At 44.0% G+C, this 14,918-nt stretch overlaps 1 protein-coding gene across 1 annotated transcript in view; it reads right to left on the reverse strand.

Moving 5' to 3' along the window:
- The window catches only part of LOC143353154 (zinc finger protein rotund), a 236,837-nt gene that overhangs the window by 91,755 nt on the left and 130,164 nt on the right, over positions 1–14,918 (reverse strand). The window contains exon 5 of the mRNA XM_076786255.1: positions 2,633–2,808. Within this exon, the coding sequence (XP_076642370.1) occupies positions 2,633–2,808 (176 nt within the window). The remainder of the gene's footprint in view (positions 1–2,632; positions 2,809–14,918) is intronic.

Raw genomic sequence — 14,918 nt, forward strand, 5'->3', positions numbered from 1 at the left:
TAAAGTGTTTAACACTTTACTGCCAAACTAGAAACCTCAAAAATTCCATAAAATCAAAGTTATTTAATGAAATAAAAAAAAATTAAATAGTAGTCCTCCAACTTTCTTGGATTTTACAGATCCTAATAAAATTTTGTACAATGAATACCTGGACAAATAATTCCGTCACCCACATATGGGTGACATGGCAGTCAACGTGTTAATACGTCAAATAATGTGGTACCAACATGACGGCTGCCCAGCACATTATGCTTGGTAATCGCGGCAAGTACAGTGAATTCTCATTACGAGTCAGTGCCAACCTTACAATTTGGAGTCAGTGGAACTACCCACACCACCGCGGTGAGAGGCCGAAGCTCGAAAGCCGTCTCTCGAGTTATCTGCAACATTGTATCGGAGAAAGACACTTTCTCAGCCTTCATGTCGCTATCGCTTAATAGTCATAGGCTTTTATGACTTGTAGACGGATACGACTCTTAGGTTTCCAGCGTGCCCTGTGAATTTCAAATGCGACGCTCGGCGACAACCTCAGATTTCGTCTAAGAATCAGTCACCAGAACGGCGCAACCGTTATTATTATAATATTATTAAGTAAAATACACTGGTTTCTCTATGTATGTCGCCTAGACCTGGATAATAAACATCGCGGAATTTCATAGGAAATTACTGAATGGACTTCTTTATTTAAGCACATATTAGAATGAAAATAGTACAAAGTTTAACTAATTTCAATCTTTTCCCTTCTATAAGACGTTTCACTTTTATATGTTTTGTGCTTGGTAGGTTCAGAGTAAAAAAAAAAAAAGAAATGAAGTCTATTGCGAGCCACTATCGACGGCCGAAAATATGCGAGGACGTATTATTGGTGCATGTGCTGAAATAACTACACAAACACTGGAACAAGTTCTTCGCCCACTGATAATTCGATTACGCAAGCGCATTGACTGCAATGGACAGCACTTTGAAAACCGCTTGAAATAAAACTTGTTTAAAAAATATCTTAGAAATTATTCATTTTAGGTCCCACTTGGTATAATACTTTTTTACGCAGAGTTTGATAATTTATCCGAATTTGAGAAAAAAATTAGACATTCCAAAACTAAAGGTGACCCTCATATATCTCGATAAAAAAGCAAAGTAATAAAAAAACAGATTAGAGCACTCTGGACGCCCCCCAGAAAACCATGCAACTTTTGTACGAAACATTTCTTGGTACAGCAAACAACTTAAAAGTTATTCGAGATCGTCGTGTTACGACGAGACTCGCCCTGTACATCGAGTATACTAAGTATTCTTTAGTCTTCAAGAAAATTAAATGGTTTTGTGTAATCATTCTAAGGTTCTAAAGTACATACTTAATTTCATAAATATTCAGGAGGTACCTACTTCGCAGGAAAATAAATTTAAATGTCCGCAAATATTTGAAGATTGTTTGCAGCACGATGACGAAATTGCAAATAATGGGTCAGAATATTCTCAAAATCAGAGGATTTTTCCGGAAGAAAAGTCAGGAAAAATAAGCCGAAGCATCCCCGGTGGAAATTAATCATCGAGCAAACCTGCCCGAGGAGAGGAAGAGCGGAAAGAGAAGAAACAAAGAGCAAGAATGATCAAGAAAGCGTCTCAAAGCTTTACGAGACGCGAAGATTGAGCTCACGGTGGGTCGAAGGGTGGCTCGAGTGCACGACAGATAGCGAGAAAGAAAGGGGGAAACCGTGAGAGAGAGAGAGAGAGAGAGAGAGAGAGAGAATAGAAGAGAAAGTCTCTCTCTCTCTCTCTCTCCTCTGTTTGTCCCCCTATAGTCGACCCGACGGTGTATTACACCAGGAGCGGAGAAAAGTGGTTGCCGGCATGAATGGCCGGTGTTTTACAACAGTGGCGAGAGCCGAATAACCCTCGTGGCTTTGTTGAATCGCGGCCTTTACGAATGTACCTGCGGTAAAAATCAGCCACTACTGTGCTGAAGGAAGCCTCAGGCTGGGCCCGGAACGGCCCGCAAAGGGTTGAAGAGCTGTAAAACGAGCCATTATCGGCCCAAGAATGTGCTGTTACGTCCTGCACCGGTCTACCTCGTTTCTTTACCGATTTAATTGCACCTAGCCCCCTCCACCTCCCACCCTTGACCCGACAAATTTGCGTTCCTCTCGCACCCTTCGCCCCTGTCGAACCTTTCAAGCTTTTTCGCCACCGACTAGCTAACTGTATTTTGACTTTATGCTTATTTTCTTACACGAGAATGCGAGGATCAATCGCGTGGGGGGTGTCTTTTCGGTTTTTCTCAAGCTTTCTAACTAAAGTGTAGTCGTCATCGGTCGGTACGTAGAATGTTAATCGTTACCGTTGCCTTTTGCTAAAGAGTCTGTTGACTCACCGGTTCAGTGAGTCAAGGGTCTTTGATTCGAGTCTTGTTTGTCTATTTAAAAGGTAACTGCATTTTCAACGAAACGCGTATAAATGCATCAACAACGCGATAACAGGATAATTTGTCGAAAAATATTGAAGCAAAATATTTATTAGAGATAGAGGGATGATGGAGGAAGGCATTCGTTCCAGTTTCTGATTGAACATTTCTAAAATGGCGCCGTAATTGAACACGCCGATTGTACAAAAATGGATAACTCGATAGACTCACCTGTGGGCACATCTTGCACTGGTACTTCCTCGGCGGATGCGAGTGCGGTCCACCCAGGTGGGGGTTCAGGTGCGAGGGATGCGAGGGTTTGACGGTCAAAGGTTGAGGAACCACCAGCAAGCTCGCCGGCGGGCTCCCGCTGCTGGATCCTCCGGCGCCTCGGTATTGATCCTCCCCTGGAATCATCAGATCGTCGTTAGAATCGTCTCCGAGCGGTCTCCGTCTCGCCTTGATCCGATAAAACGCGGACAGGTTTTCTGCATCGATTTCCGGTAAACAATCGTCAAGGTGCATGCCGGCGCGTTAACGAGTTGCAAATAGATCGTTCTCGTTCGCGAGCGCGATCCAGTTTCGAACGGCGCGGCGCGGCGCGGCGGCGAACGATTCCTCTGAACGAGTTAGTTTTATTTTCGAGCGAGCGATCGAAAGCAGGAACACGGGGAACGTATGCGACTATCGGCCGATGGTCGCCTGCTAAATTAGAAAGCGACTGTATCGGCATCAGCGCACGGCCGGAATAATATTTATTTATTTATTTACGAGACAGTCTAGGATCGTAAAAACCGGCGAGAGATTCTCTTGCGCTCGCCACTCACCGGGACAATTAGCCCGAGATAATACGTCAATTAGGAAACCCTGAAATATCGGCGAGAGAAAGGAGAGGAGAGCAAAGAGACAGAGGAAGAGGGAGAGAGAGAGAGAAAGAGAGCAAAAATGTATGGCTAATGGATCGACGCAACGACCGAGCAAGCAACCGGCGACTAATAATAACAAAGAAATGTTGCAAAATTCTCGGAATTCTGCCTGTGCACTTATCGCCGCGACCGATCTGGATTAAAAGGGTAATAATTAGAGAACATTATGCGATGCTACGGAAATAGATAGAAAAATCGGCGCCGATATATACCTATACCAGAGAGTCCTTTTTGTCGTCGCCCGGTTCTACTCCCCGTTGCATCGCGATAAATAATTCCAGATGATAGATAGAACGACTTATTGCAGCCTCTGTCGTATTAAACACTCACTCTGTTGTGAGATTGAAATCTGGGTTTCGGTCGTTAATGAGCGATCGAAGGAAATGGAGCGGCTGGATAGAGCGGTCGTTTCAACATTGTTAAAACGCGGACTGAGTTATGGCCGCAAGAAACTATAGTGGTTTTTTTTTCTCTCTGCGTAAATTCGAGAAGACTTTGATCTGAATCGGAAACACGGAAAATCCGTTTCCTAGACTACAATCGTATTGCACTGCAACGGTCGAATTCTACTACTAGATATAGCGACGATATCTTCTTTTGCTTTTGATCGAGATAAAATTCGAAAGAAATCGCAGAGCCAAGGGTTGATCCTTTTGTATTTTTACGGATCGAGTAATTGAGCTAAATATTGGGACGGATATTTTACCGGACCAGGTTTTTTCCGGAAGGGGGAAGAGGCGGAATCTTTCAAAATTGAAGGGACGAGGAAGCGATAAAGTTGGACTCGAAACGGACGGTTTTATCGATCGTCCGTCGAAAATCGTACGGAACGGCCGCGATAAATGTCCGCGGGGATAATTAATGGAAGGTATCCGAGTGATATGAAGGATTGCACGATCGCGGAGAGAAAGAGGCACGCGGACACCGATTGACGCAACACCGAGGGGCAAGGATCCTGGCAGGTTGCAAGGACGAGCGGTCCTGCGTTACGAGTGGCTGTCGTTCGAGCTCTCGATATCGAGATCGGCGCGCTCGTGCACACCGGCCAGCAGGTGCATCAGTTGCATGTGTGCGTGCTCGAGTCCGCGTCGTGATCGGGTCTACAAGTTTTATCTTCCGTTGCTACAAAATAGCGAAAATTCTACATCAAACGGACTCATTTTTATCGCAGAGGCAGCTTCGATGCTCGAGAAACGATAAGACGCTGTTAAGACGATACTGGCGTAAACGTTTCAAGAGCGGATAGAACGTCTCGCAAATGGAAGAGAATGTCGGACACAGCGCGGATAATCCATAATTATTATTTGTGACGTTTGGAAGGATGATGAAGCATCATTGGATCGAGAGTCGAAGACGTTCGAGGTTGAGAAATCGATAGATGCAACCGTGCACTGAATGTCGCGACACTTTGAACTGAGTTTTTAAACAGCGTTCTTCCATTTTGCAGCCTAACCAAATTCGCAACATTCAAGGCGAATAACTGTGTAACTCCCGAATTTGGTGGACGCGGTACTGGAGGCGTGAACAAGAAATAAAATGTATCAAATAATAAATGCATTGAATATTATTAACACTAGAACTACCGACAGTCGAGACGTAGCTATCTCTACCAAAACCAGTCAAAATAACTGGTCTTTAAAGAATACGTAATAGTAGAATATTTTTATATTTATTGATTTATTATTATCTTACAAAAGGAACTGCATGTTCCGAGATCATAAAAACTATATAATAACAACTATAATAATATCAATAAGTACAATAATGAAGAATATTTAGTACCAAAATCTTAGGTAACAAGAATATTAAAATAAATTTCCATTGGTAAATATAAGAAGTATAATATAATAATAATAATAAACGTAATAGAATAAATAAGATACAAATATAACTTAAATTATTAGGTACAAAAGTTATCATTCGTCACAGTTCTTACAAACGTAAAGTTTCTTCTGCGTGCATTTTCCGCATACATATTGTTTACAAAGATTGCATATGGTGGTAGTCTTATTATTATTACAGTACCCTATCCGAAACCATTTGCGCGAATAAGGTGAGTTCTTTGACGTACTTTGGATCTCAGGTGCTCTTTGTTCTATCCGTGATTTTTCATAGTGACCGGCAAGTTCATCTGCTAATTGAAACCTAAAATCTTTTCTGGATATCTGCTCACCTGTGGTTTCCTTATATAAAATCACGCTATATTTTTTGCCATTTGATCTACTACATCTACCCCAAATTTTGATTTATTATAAAATTCGACCGTTTCAGATAGGCCCTTTTCGCTTTTTCCAATTTTGACGGTTTTATGTTTTGAGCTCAGGATAAAAACTTTCTTCTTCGGCTTACTTTTAGAAATTGCGAGTGTAATCTCATTTGATCGATACAGCAGCGACGAAAAGCGAGCCATGGTATCCTTCTTCGTTTTACAAATTTTTGTGAGTTCTCTTTCGTTTCCGCGTATTGTGCCAACCAGTGTGGTTCTTTTGGCTAATAATTTATATGCCAGCGACAAGCTTGTAAAAAAATTGTCGGTTGTTATGGTCCTTCCCTTCATACTATACGTTTCAATAAGTTCACACCAGTCAAATTGACCGGTACTGGTACAAGTAGCCATGATAAAAAATTACTTTTATTTTAAATGAACAAAACAAAATTAAAGTTTCTTATATTATTCCTTTAGCTATCCCTGCAAAAGTCATTACATCGTTGCGGAGAAAAAATATAACATGAAGTAGGAATTTTAAAATAAAGTTGTCAAACCAGTCATTTTGACTGGTGTGGTAGTTCTAGTGTTAACTGTTTTTTCAGCCGAGAAGAAAATCTTCCGTTTCTTTTGTCGGCGTTTAACCGTTCGTATAGACGGGAAATTCCAAAGGGAATTTGTTCCTGCTGCAGCAGGCGAAGTACGGGAGCGTCGAGGTCCGGCGAGCAAGCCGTGGCAGTCGAAAAAAATGGCAGTGCAAAGGCTTAAGAAGCCGAAAGTCAGTTCTCCTTTGGTTTCTGGCTGGCGTTCCCGGTTTATAGCGCTCCCGATTCTCCCCCTGTTTATTCTTGCTTCCTTTTTCGCGAGGGGCCCCGAGTGCCGCTCTTCTTTTTCCTGCAAGATGAATTTCAGCGCGCGAAGAAAGTCGGGGAGCGCCGTAAAAAAAAAAAAAAAAAAACCGGCGGAAGCGTTAGCAGCGTTAAACGGAGGAAGCCGTAATGAATTACGTATCCGATCCGTTTCCTGCCGGCCGGAGAAAAACTATCGTTCGGCCTTGCCAGCCATCGGACATCTTAAAAAATCAAATTCAATTACTGGAGCAGCACGGCCGGCCACCGAATAGCCTCATCGACACTTCTCCCGTTCCCCTAACTAATCGTTCGTTGCTCGAAACCGAGGGAAACCGACTTCCGGAATTTCGCGCACCCTCGTGTGCTCTGCACAGAAAAGTAGTTGTGCAAAAAACGTTTTATATTTTAATTCGTCCGATCGCGTTATAATTCCACTCTTCAACCGTCGAATTGCAGCGTAGTCAAATGGGAGATAAAAGATTTTACGATATATCTGGATAAATAATAAAGAGCGAATTCGAGGGAAAGAATTTTTTCTCCGATTTGAAAACGCAACCGGGACGTTCGCCGCGGCACGATATTAAACCTCGCCGGTTGTAATTGCATTTTCCTTCGGCGAGTCTTACGCGATTTATATCGCGCTTCCCTTTATTTATGTATCCGAGTATCTTTTTCGTTTTTCCCCGTCGATCTGAAATGCCTCTCATTTCGTAATTCTTTGTCAATTAATTTTGTTAGGCAGTTCTTCTTTTCTCAAAAATTGGCTCATTACAGCCAGGCCGAATCGTAAACAATATCCGGCGAAAATTAACGAACCGGCGATTAAATAAACACAACACGAGATCTAGCGGAGAGAAAAGAGCAGCGGAATTTACAAGCCTCGAATATTCCGCCCGAGACAATATCTCTTTTTCTGTTCCGCGGAGAACGTTTCCGCTATCTGAACAACCGTTTAACGAGAACTTTCGAAGCGGAGGCTGGCGAAGAAGAAACTGAGAAGAAGAGTTTCACGGCCGTGGAAAATCGGGAGAGAGAAACTAAAGACCTCGAGGGAGACCATCTTCTTCCTGTATCGGAACGGAACGGAACGGAACGGAACCGGGAGGGAAGAACAACGGAGTAAAACACACCGGTGTCAATAGCGGTGACGGGGAGCGAATCGTGACGCTAATTAATCTTCACGTCGAACGGTATGACGAGCGTCGCCGAGCTAGCGCGACGCTGAAAAATTTTTGCAAATCACCGTTTCGCGGTACACATTTCCTCCTTCCTTCCTCTCTCTCTCTTTGTCCTCTGTCTTTTGCCAGACGAGATCCATTACCGTCGCGTTATCCGACATTACCTTCGTTTAATTGGCCGACTGCATCGCGTAATTACTCGTACCTATGCAATCGCGACAGTTTAATCCCTCGGCAACTGAGAATCCGCCATTTCCAATCAAATCCGAGCGAATTTGCATCCAACCTTCCGCTTCCCTTTCGGAATCATCTTAATTTCTTCGGAGCAGTTTCGTCTTCTTTCCTTCTTTTTTTGGTCCTACGTTTCACTCGCGCTTTTCCCACCTTCACTCTTATTTTCTTAAAGGGAAGATCCTCGGAGGACGCTTTCCCATTCATAATTTGGTAACTTAAAGCCGAGCGCTCGGAAGAGCTCTCGCATTCACTCGGCTACAGTCTGCTGGCTCTCCGGAAGACACAGCAATGCCACGTGTTTAACCTGTTAACATCAGATTCTAGATCTTTCTGCGAATATTCTCGGCGATTCTCATTTATTGAAAGCAAAAATTCCTGTCGCAATTATTCTGTCTTCTATTAATCTTCCAAATTCTAGCATTCCTAACTGGACCGGGGACTTTGATAAATTTTTACATGGTCTTGCAGTCTTTACTTCTATCCGAAATTTTGTTGCGAGTTAGCTGTGTATCGTTGAGTTATATGCACACAAGTTTTGCAACATTGTCCCTCCAATCGATACTATTTCAAAAAATTGTCGAATACGTCGATTTTACCAGTTGTTCGTTTTCTCTCGTATTACCGAAGGTTTATTCAATTTTCTATAATAAACTGAATCTTGTAACATTTTTTCTTCAGTATACAATGATTAATCAACGAATGTAGTTATAGAATTGAATTAAAATTGTTCTGTATTATATGCTGAATTTTATGGAATTCAACGGAAATCTTCAACTAGAATAGTAATTAAGAGAAGAATCCCGATTTTCGTTGGCCTATTTTTCAGGGAGATCGCGATGGTTATCGATCTCGATCCCGATTCCGTTGTCGGTCTCGACGATCCACGATATTTTTCGTCGATCCGTTGTCGCAGAATCGCGACCACGTAACATTCTCCTCGCGGCACAACTAATTGATCTTTCCAGTGCGCTTGAACCCGATAATTATCATTAGCATACGTGATCTCGTGCACCGGGAGTCCCGATCGTCTTTCTCGCTCTCTTCTCCGATCGTTGCGGAGTGACAGAGCGGGAGGGGGAAGGGGGAGAGGGGGGGGGGGGCAGGGGGCAGGGCAAGTTCCCCTTCGGCCTGCAATTACCGCACGCAATATCGCAACCGCGGAAAACTGCAACCTGCGAGGCTGTTTTTCTGCATAACTCGGCGCGATCGCGAACGCGTGACCTTTCGTGATCGCGATTTCTGGCGCCTCGACGATCCCGTACTCTACCGAACACCTTAACAATTCAATCAGTCCATTTATTCCGCGAATCCTATCGAAAGATTTTGTCAATCGATCCTCTTTTTAACCCGTATATTAATAACCCCGTCGGGTCATTCGAATTTAACTTCCCAGAAAATCATTTATTTCAACGATTTTATCCAAAGATTCCGGCATTTAATTCAGTCGTGGCACTTGTATTAATAGTTTCACGAAATCGTTTTAACTCGTCCCGCTCCGGAATAAGATTTATCCGGTCCGCTTAATGATTTCACCGTTCCGCCACGATGTTTCTCGCTTCGATTTGTCCTATCGTTAGCGCTCGCAGTGCCAAAAATACGAGAGAATTATTTGTACAGAAAATGTATTTTCACGTTAATATACTCGACGTGCCGAGTTTAATCTGTGAATTGCAACAAGGTTAAAGCGTAGCTAGAGTATAGAGTGGTTTGATTGAATTATGAAAAATATAATGAAAAGGTCGAAGTATAATGCAGTTGGTCGATCGAGCTGGTGTTAAACTACGAGAGAATAAAGATCAAGATCCACACGGTTGCGAACGTGTTCGATCGACTTCGGTCCGGCTGGATCGGCGTTCTCAGGAGATCGAGACGAATATCTCTCCGGGTAATAATCGCGAGAAGACGCAACGACACGCGTGTCCTATTTCGTAACTGTGCCGATTCTGGAACGGCAATTTCGATCGTGCCGAGAACTATGACTCGGCGAAGCGGACTGGGAAAAAATATTGGCACTCGCGTCGATACCTTCAATCGAGTATCGCAATTTTCTGTGTCACGGCGGGCACGCGATCCTCTCCGCGTCCAAGGAAACCGTTCGAGACAAACGTGGCGGGACAATTTTCGTCGCAACGACGGGAGCTTCTCTCTCTCTCTCTCTCTCTCTCTCTCTCTCTCTCTCTCTCTCTCTCTCTCTCTCTCTCTCTCTCTCTCTCGCGTTTCCCTGGACTACAATTTTCTACCTCCCATACACGTCCCTCCTTCGTTATTAAAATGTTACCGACGCAGCAATTTTTCCTACTCCAATCTTCCCCGGCGTTAACTATGACGGAAGCGATCTCCTTGTGAATTAAACTCTTGCGAAACAATAGCACCGATTTCCGGTGTCTTTTTCCGATTTCTGACAATATTTTAATCCGGAAATAGACTCGCGATAAGACTTTGTAGAGCTCGTTACCATTGCTGGAACTTTAAAATCTGTCGAATTACTCTTTTTTGGAAATGATAATTATGAGGATAGCGGAGCGTAGGTCGGGGAGAGAAGCGAAATGTTAATAAAATGGTCTGCTAAGTTTAGATGCAAACGTAATCCGCTTCGGAGCGAGATGTATTCTTTTTTTCAGCGATTGTTTTGTTCCACACGGAATAATATTCATTTTTTCCTGTCCCCTTTCTCTCTCTCTCTCTCTCTCTCTCTCTCTCTCTCTCTCTCTCATTCGATCGATTCATCCTTCCGAGTATGGACGCGGATGCAGATTTGTCTGGACTTGTTTACAAGTCGAAATCTCGAGGTCGATCAACAGATTTCTGTGATCGAGTGTGTCGACTCGATGCTAATTCATGGCAGTTTATTATGTGGTCTCCCCGTTCCCCAGACTCTCTGCTTTGTATTTTTCTTTTAATTATTTTAAAGGAAAGACGACGTTAACGTAACGACCGAGAGTGTGTTAACACCGACTATACATGTAAGCGTGAAACGTGCATTACGCAAATCTGCATTATGCACACTATATAGAACTGGTATATCACTTAACCCATTAACTATAGAAAAAAGACATTCGACTCGCGTAATTTACTGTGACGATATAAAAGAATAATTTGCCCGGTTCAAAGATTAATAGCGGCCGATCTAGACTTCAGATCTTCCTAAAACTTTGCTCCTTCGATCTACATCGATCTACGGAGAGACTCTACATCGTTCCCGGCTGTTTTTATTCCGTTCTATCTCGCGCGTTCTACCTTGCAATAATCGCTATCCACCGGTTTACTCGTCCTTTTCCTTCGCCTCGCATCAACGGGAGCCCTCGTTCCCCTCTGTGTTGTACATTAACACGTTCGCCACCATCGTTTGCTTCGCTAACAGTGTCCGTAATAAGGCTTCATAGTTGCAATATTTCATTTAATGCAATCCGCTTTATGAAACATTAGAAGCACGGTCCTTTTAGAGTCTGATACGCAGCGTCCGGAAACGAGGATGAAATTGAAAGAGTCTTTTACACGAATTCTACATCCTCTCAGTCTTACCAAAGCCCTCCTAAAAATTCTGGAACCTCGTAATGTCTTTCAGGGACCACCTAAAACTTCTAGGACCTTTCCGAGTCTTGCCAAAAGCTTCCCAAAAATTCTAGGACCGATCAGAGTTTCTTCATTAGCGTTTCGAGAATCGTGGGTTCCGGGATTGCGGAACGAAGCCGGACGTTCTCGGTGGAAACAGGTGAGGCTGTTAGGCGAACGGGATCCCCGCGATGGGTTTGATTGATTGCGAATGATCGGAGACGAGCAGGAGAAGAAGTGTTACGACGTCTGTTGGTCGCGGGAACGCGTTGCTTCGTGACGATCGTTGCACGCGTTAATTCCGTCGCGCGTTTTCATCTCGCCGGGATCATTAACGAGTGGCATGACGTCAGGCAGCGCCCGTAGCGTTCTACGCGACGTGCAACTTTAATGGAATTATCGCGGCAGAGACCGTTTCGGCGCCTCCGCCCCCTCACCTCTCCTCTCTTCTCTTTCTCTCACTCTCTCTCGTCTCTCGTCACACGACTCTGATGCCACCGCGCGAAAACCGTCCTTTTCTTTCCGCTTCTTTCTGCACGGCGTTCCCCTTTGTCGCGGGCTCATTCAGTCGCGACGCCCACCGTCTTTCCCTTTCTTCTCTCGCTACGCGAAAAGGAAACTTTCGGCGAGCTCTCTCCGGCATTTTTATTGTCTTCTCTTTTTCTGCTCGTTCAATTCCTTCTCATTGAAAAGAGAACCGAGCACCCTTTCTCGTCGCTGCCACTTTGACAGCTATTTATTTCGGTCGTTCGCTATTTATTGGAACGGAGATCGGGACACGTTCTCAAGGTTGTCATTATGTTAAAATGTTTTCCTGTTTTCGCAGCTATACGAAAAGCGAAGCTTTTCGTTGCTTTCTATGCAATATTTCGCACGATTTTCCACGTGAGAAACGAAATCGGTTACATTGGAAATCTCGTGTTACGAAGTCACGAAAAATCGAGCTGAAATAACAGACTGTAGGCGCGGTTCGATGTCTTCTCTCTTCCGCGAAACAGGTTGCACGGATTAAAAACTTGTCCGGGCCTGTCGGACGTGCATCGACGCGCAATTAAACGAAAGTTCACGAAAAATTGAACCCGCTCGCTCGCGATGGTCAACGTCCGAGAGATTGAAGGTGGTTACAAGTAGCAGAGGTCTGTGACAAACGCAGGTTCTGCAAGTTTTTATTTTGTTTGGAAGATGGTTGCAACTCCGCGGAAGTTTTATGGGAGTTGGTCTGGTAGTCAGAGCGATAAGATGAAGTAAATAGGAAAAAGTTCGCCAAGAGAAGAAGAAGAAGGAAGAACGGGCCGGAAAGTTCGTCGAAATAAATCCGCAAAGGCCAGGGAACAAGAGCGCCGATTTTATCTGCAATTGTTCTAAACGGTGAGTTTATCAACGGGCATCGACGAACAACGAATCCAATTGCAAATCAATGCGAATCGATAATGAATGTTCTTTCTTTGAAACGTGCGAAAGTTTCCGTTCGTAACCGAGCATAGTTGTTGCGAGGAGATCGTCGTGGTAGAAACGAAAAATCGTTCGTAGACCGGAAGCTTTCGAAACCGACGTGTCCTCGGGCAAACAATGCTGCAAACTCGTAATTACGCGAACACGGGTTACTCGATGGACACTTAGGGAACATGGTGGTGTAGAAAATTCGTATTACCGTGCGAAATCCTGGTGCCGCTAATTTGCGAGGATTTCACGGATCGATCTAGCGTGGATGGATCGCCGACTGCCACACGATTTTCTGTCCGAACGATCCCGAAGAAATCGAAAGGATCCGGGACGTGTAACACGCGTTTTATGGTCCTAGAAGTTCGTTGCCACAATTACGCAACTCTCGTTTCCCAGTTTTCTATAATAATCTTGGCCCAGTTTGCTATGCTACACGGCTTTAGCCATTTCTGCGCGACGTACCGATACAGTCATATCGATTTCACGTGTTTCGTTTTAATCGTTTTGACGTTACCCGACGAAGGTGTCATTATAATTTGAACCCGGTTTGATATTCTCTAGCAGTGCTATTGGTAGAATTGTGAAGATTCTGGATATTCAAGCTCGGTTGAGATTTCTAATTGTCGCTAATGATACGAAATAAACTTAAAGAATTGGGGAGGGCAGGGACGATACCGAGAGTGAAATTTCGCTACACAAGATCGCGAAAACGCGCGGGCCCTTTTGCGGAACTCGGACCCGCGGGAAACGCGGCTAATGGCCGTGGGAGCGCGGCAATTGTCTCCATTGTGACACATGTTTATAATTGTTTACCAGCTGCGTCGAAACGAGCCGGAATTCGACGAGGCTGCCGCCTCTATCGTGGGGAGATTCTCTCGGCACTCGAGGATTCCTTCTTGGGCTTAGAATGAACTAAAAATCCGAAAAAATCCTCGTCAACTCGATCATCGATTCATCGATTCATTTTCTGAAAACACGAACATATGTTCTCCTATGTTACGAACCGTCGAAAACGTTTCGATCCCGAAGCGATCGATGAGTAACACGTTCGTGGCTATTTATTTCAGCAATAGCCTTCGCAATTCAAATATTATATTAACCCTTTGAACTCGAAGCTATTTTAACTCAAAAACGAAACATTTCTTCCGACCTGGAATATTTCCATTCTATATATATATATTTTTTTTTTTCATGTTATACATACGAAAACGGTGGAATTCACTCGTACAATACCGAAATGTTTCGTAATTTATTAAGTACAAAGAAATTTAATAATGTAAAAAATATTTTGAATGACGATACAGCAATTCTTAGTGACGCCTTACAGTCGCCATTCGAGTGCTAAGGGTTAAATGCAACGAACCGAATTCTCCGACCGGCATGCTACGCGTTACAATTACAAACAATGACATGCACAAAATTAACATGATTATTTTCTTGTGGTATACGAAATCGTGATCGTCGCGAAAGCGCGACGTGTTAAAATGCTTGAAGAATAAAAAGTAAGATAAGAACATCACAAAAGAGCACGGAGTCGAACGAAACGGACGAGTTGCCTGATGCTCGCTGGTAGTTCAGGATTAGATTAATTAGCGATTAAGTTCAAGCGCTCGCGAAACGGTCCATTTCCCGACGGAAAACAAGCACGTTTCGCAGGTAACCGATCACGGAGTACGTTCATTAAATATTCAACGAGATAGACAGCGTCTAAAAATGCGAGAGAAGAGAGACAGAGGGTGGGGGGGGGGGGGTGAGTGAGCAAAAAACGTCTCCTCTGGATAGAATGGAATAATAAAATCTGTTCACCTGTTATCATTACGCGACTCTCATTCGGGCCATTAAGATCGCTGTCGTAATCGCGGTGAACGCGACACCGTGGCCTGCGCTGCTCTCCACGGATTCATGAATATTCCGATTGATTGTTGTAGCGCGAGCGATCCTGACGTCACCGAGTCGGAAGGATCAAGGATCCAGCCTCCACTTTGCATTCGACTGGCCGCTACGCGGCGCGCCGATGCACCATCGAGACCGAGTCACCGTTTCGGCGATAAGAACTGGCAAAAACCTTGATTAATTCCGCGGAGGAAAACGAACCAGACAGACTTTCGACACAGTGGTTCCTGGTCC

This window comes from Halictus rubicundus, chromosome 1, assembly GCF_050948215.1.
Source record: "Halictus rubicundus isolate RS-2024b chromosome 1, iyHalRubi1_principal, whole genome shotgun sequence".
Taxonomy (NCBI): domain Eukaryota; kingdom Metazoa; phylum Arthropoda; class Insecta; order Hymenoptera; family Halictidae; genus Halictus; species Halictus rubicundus.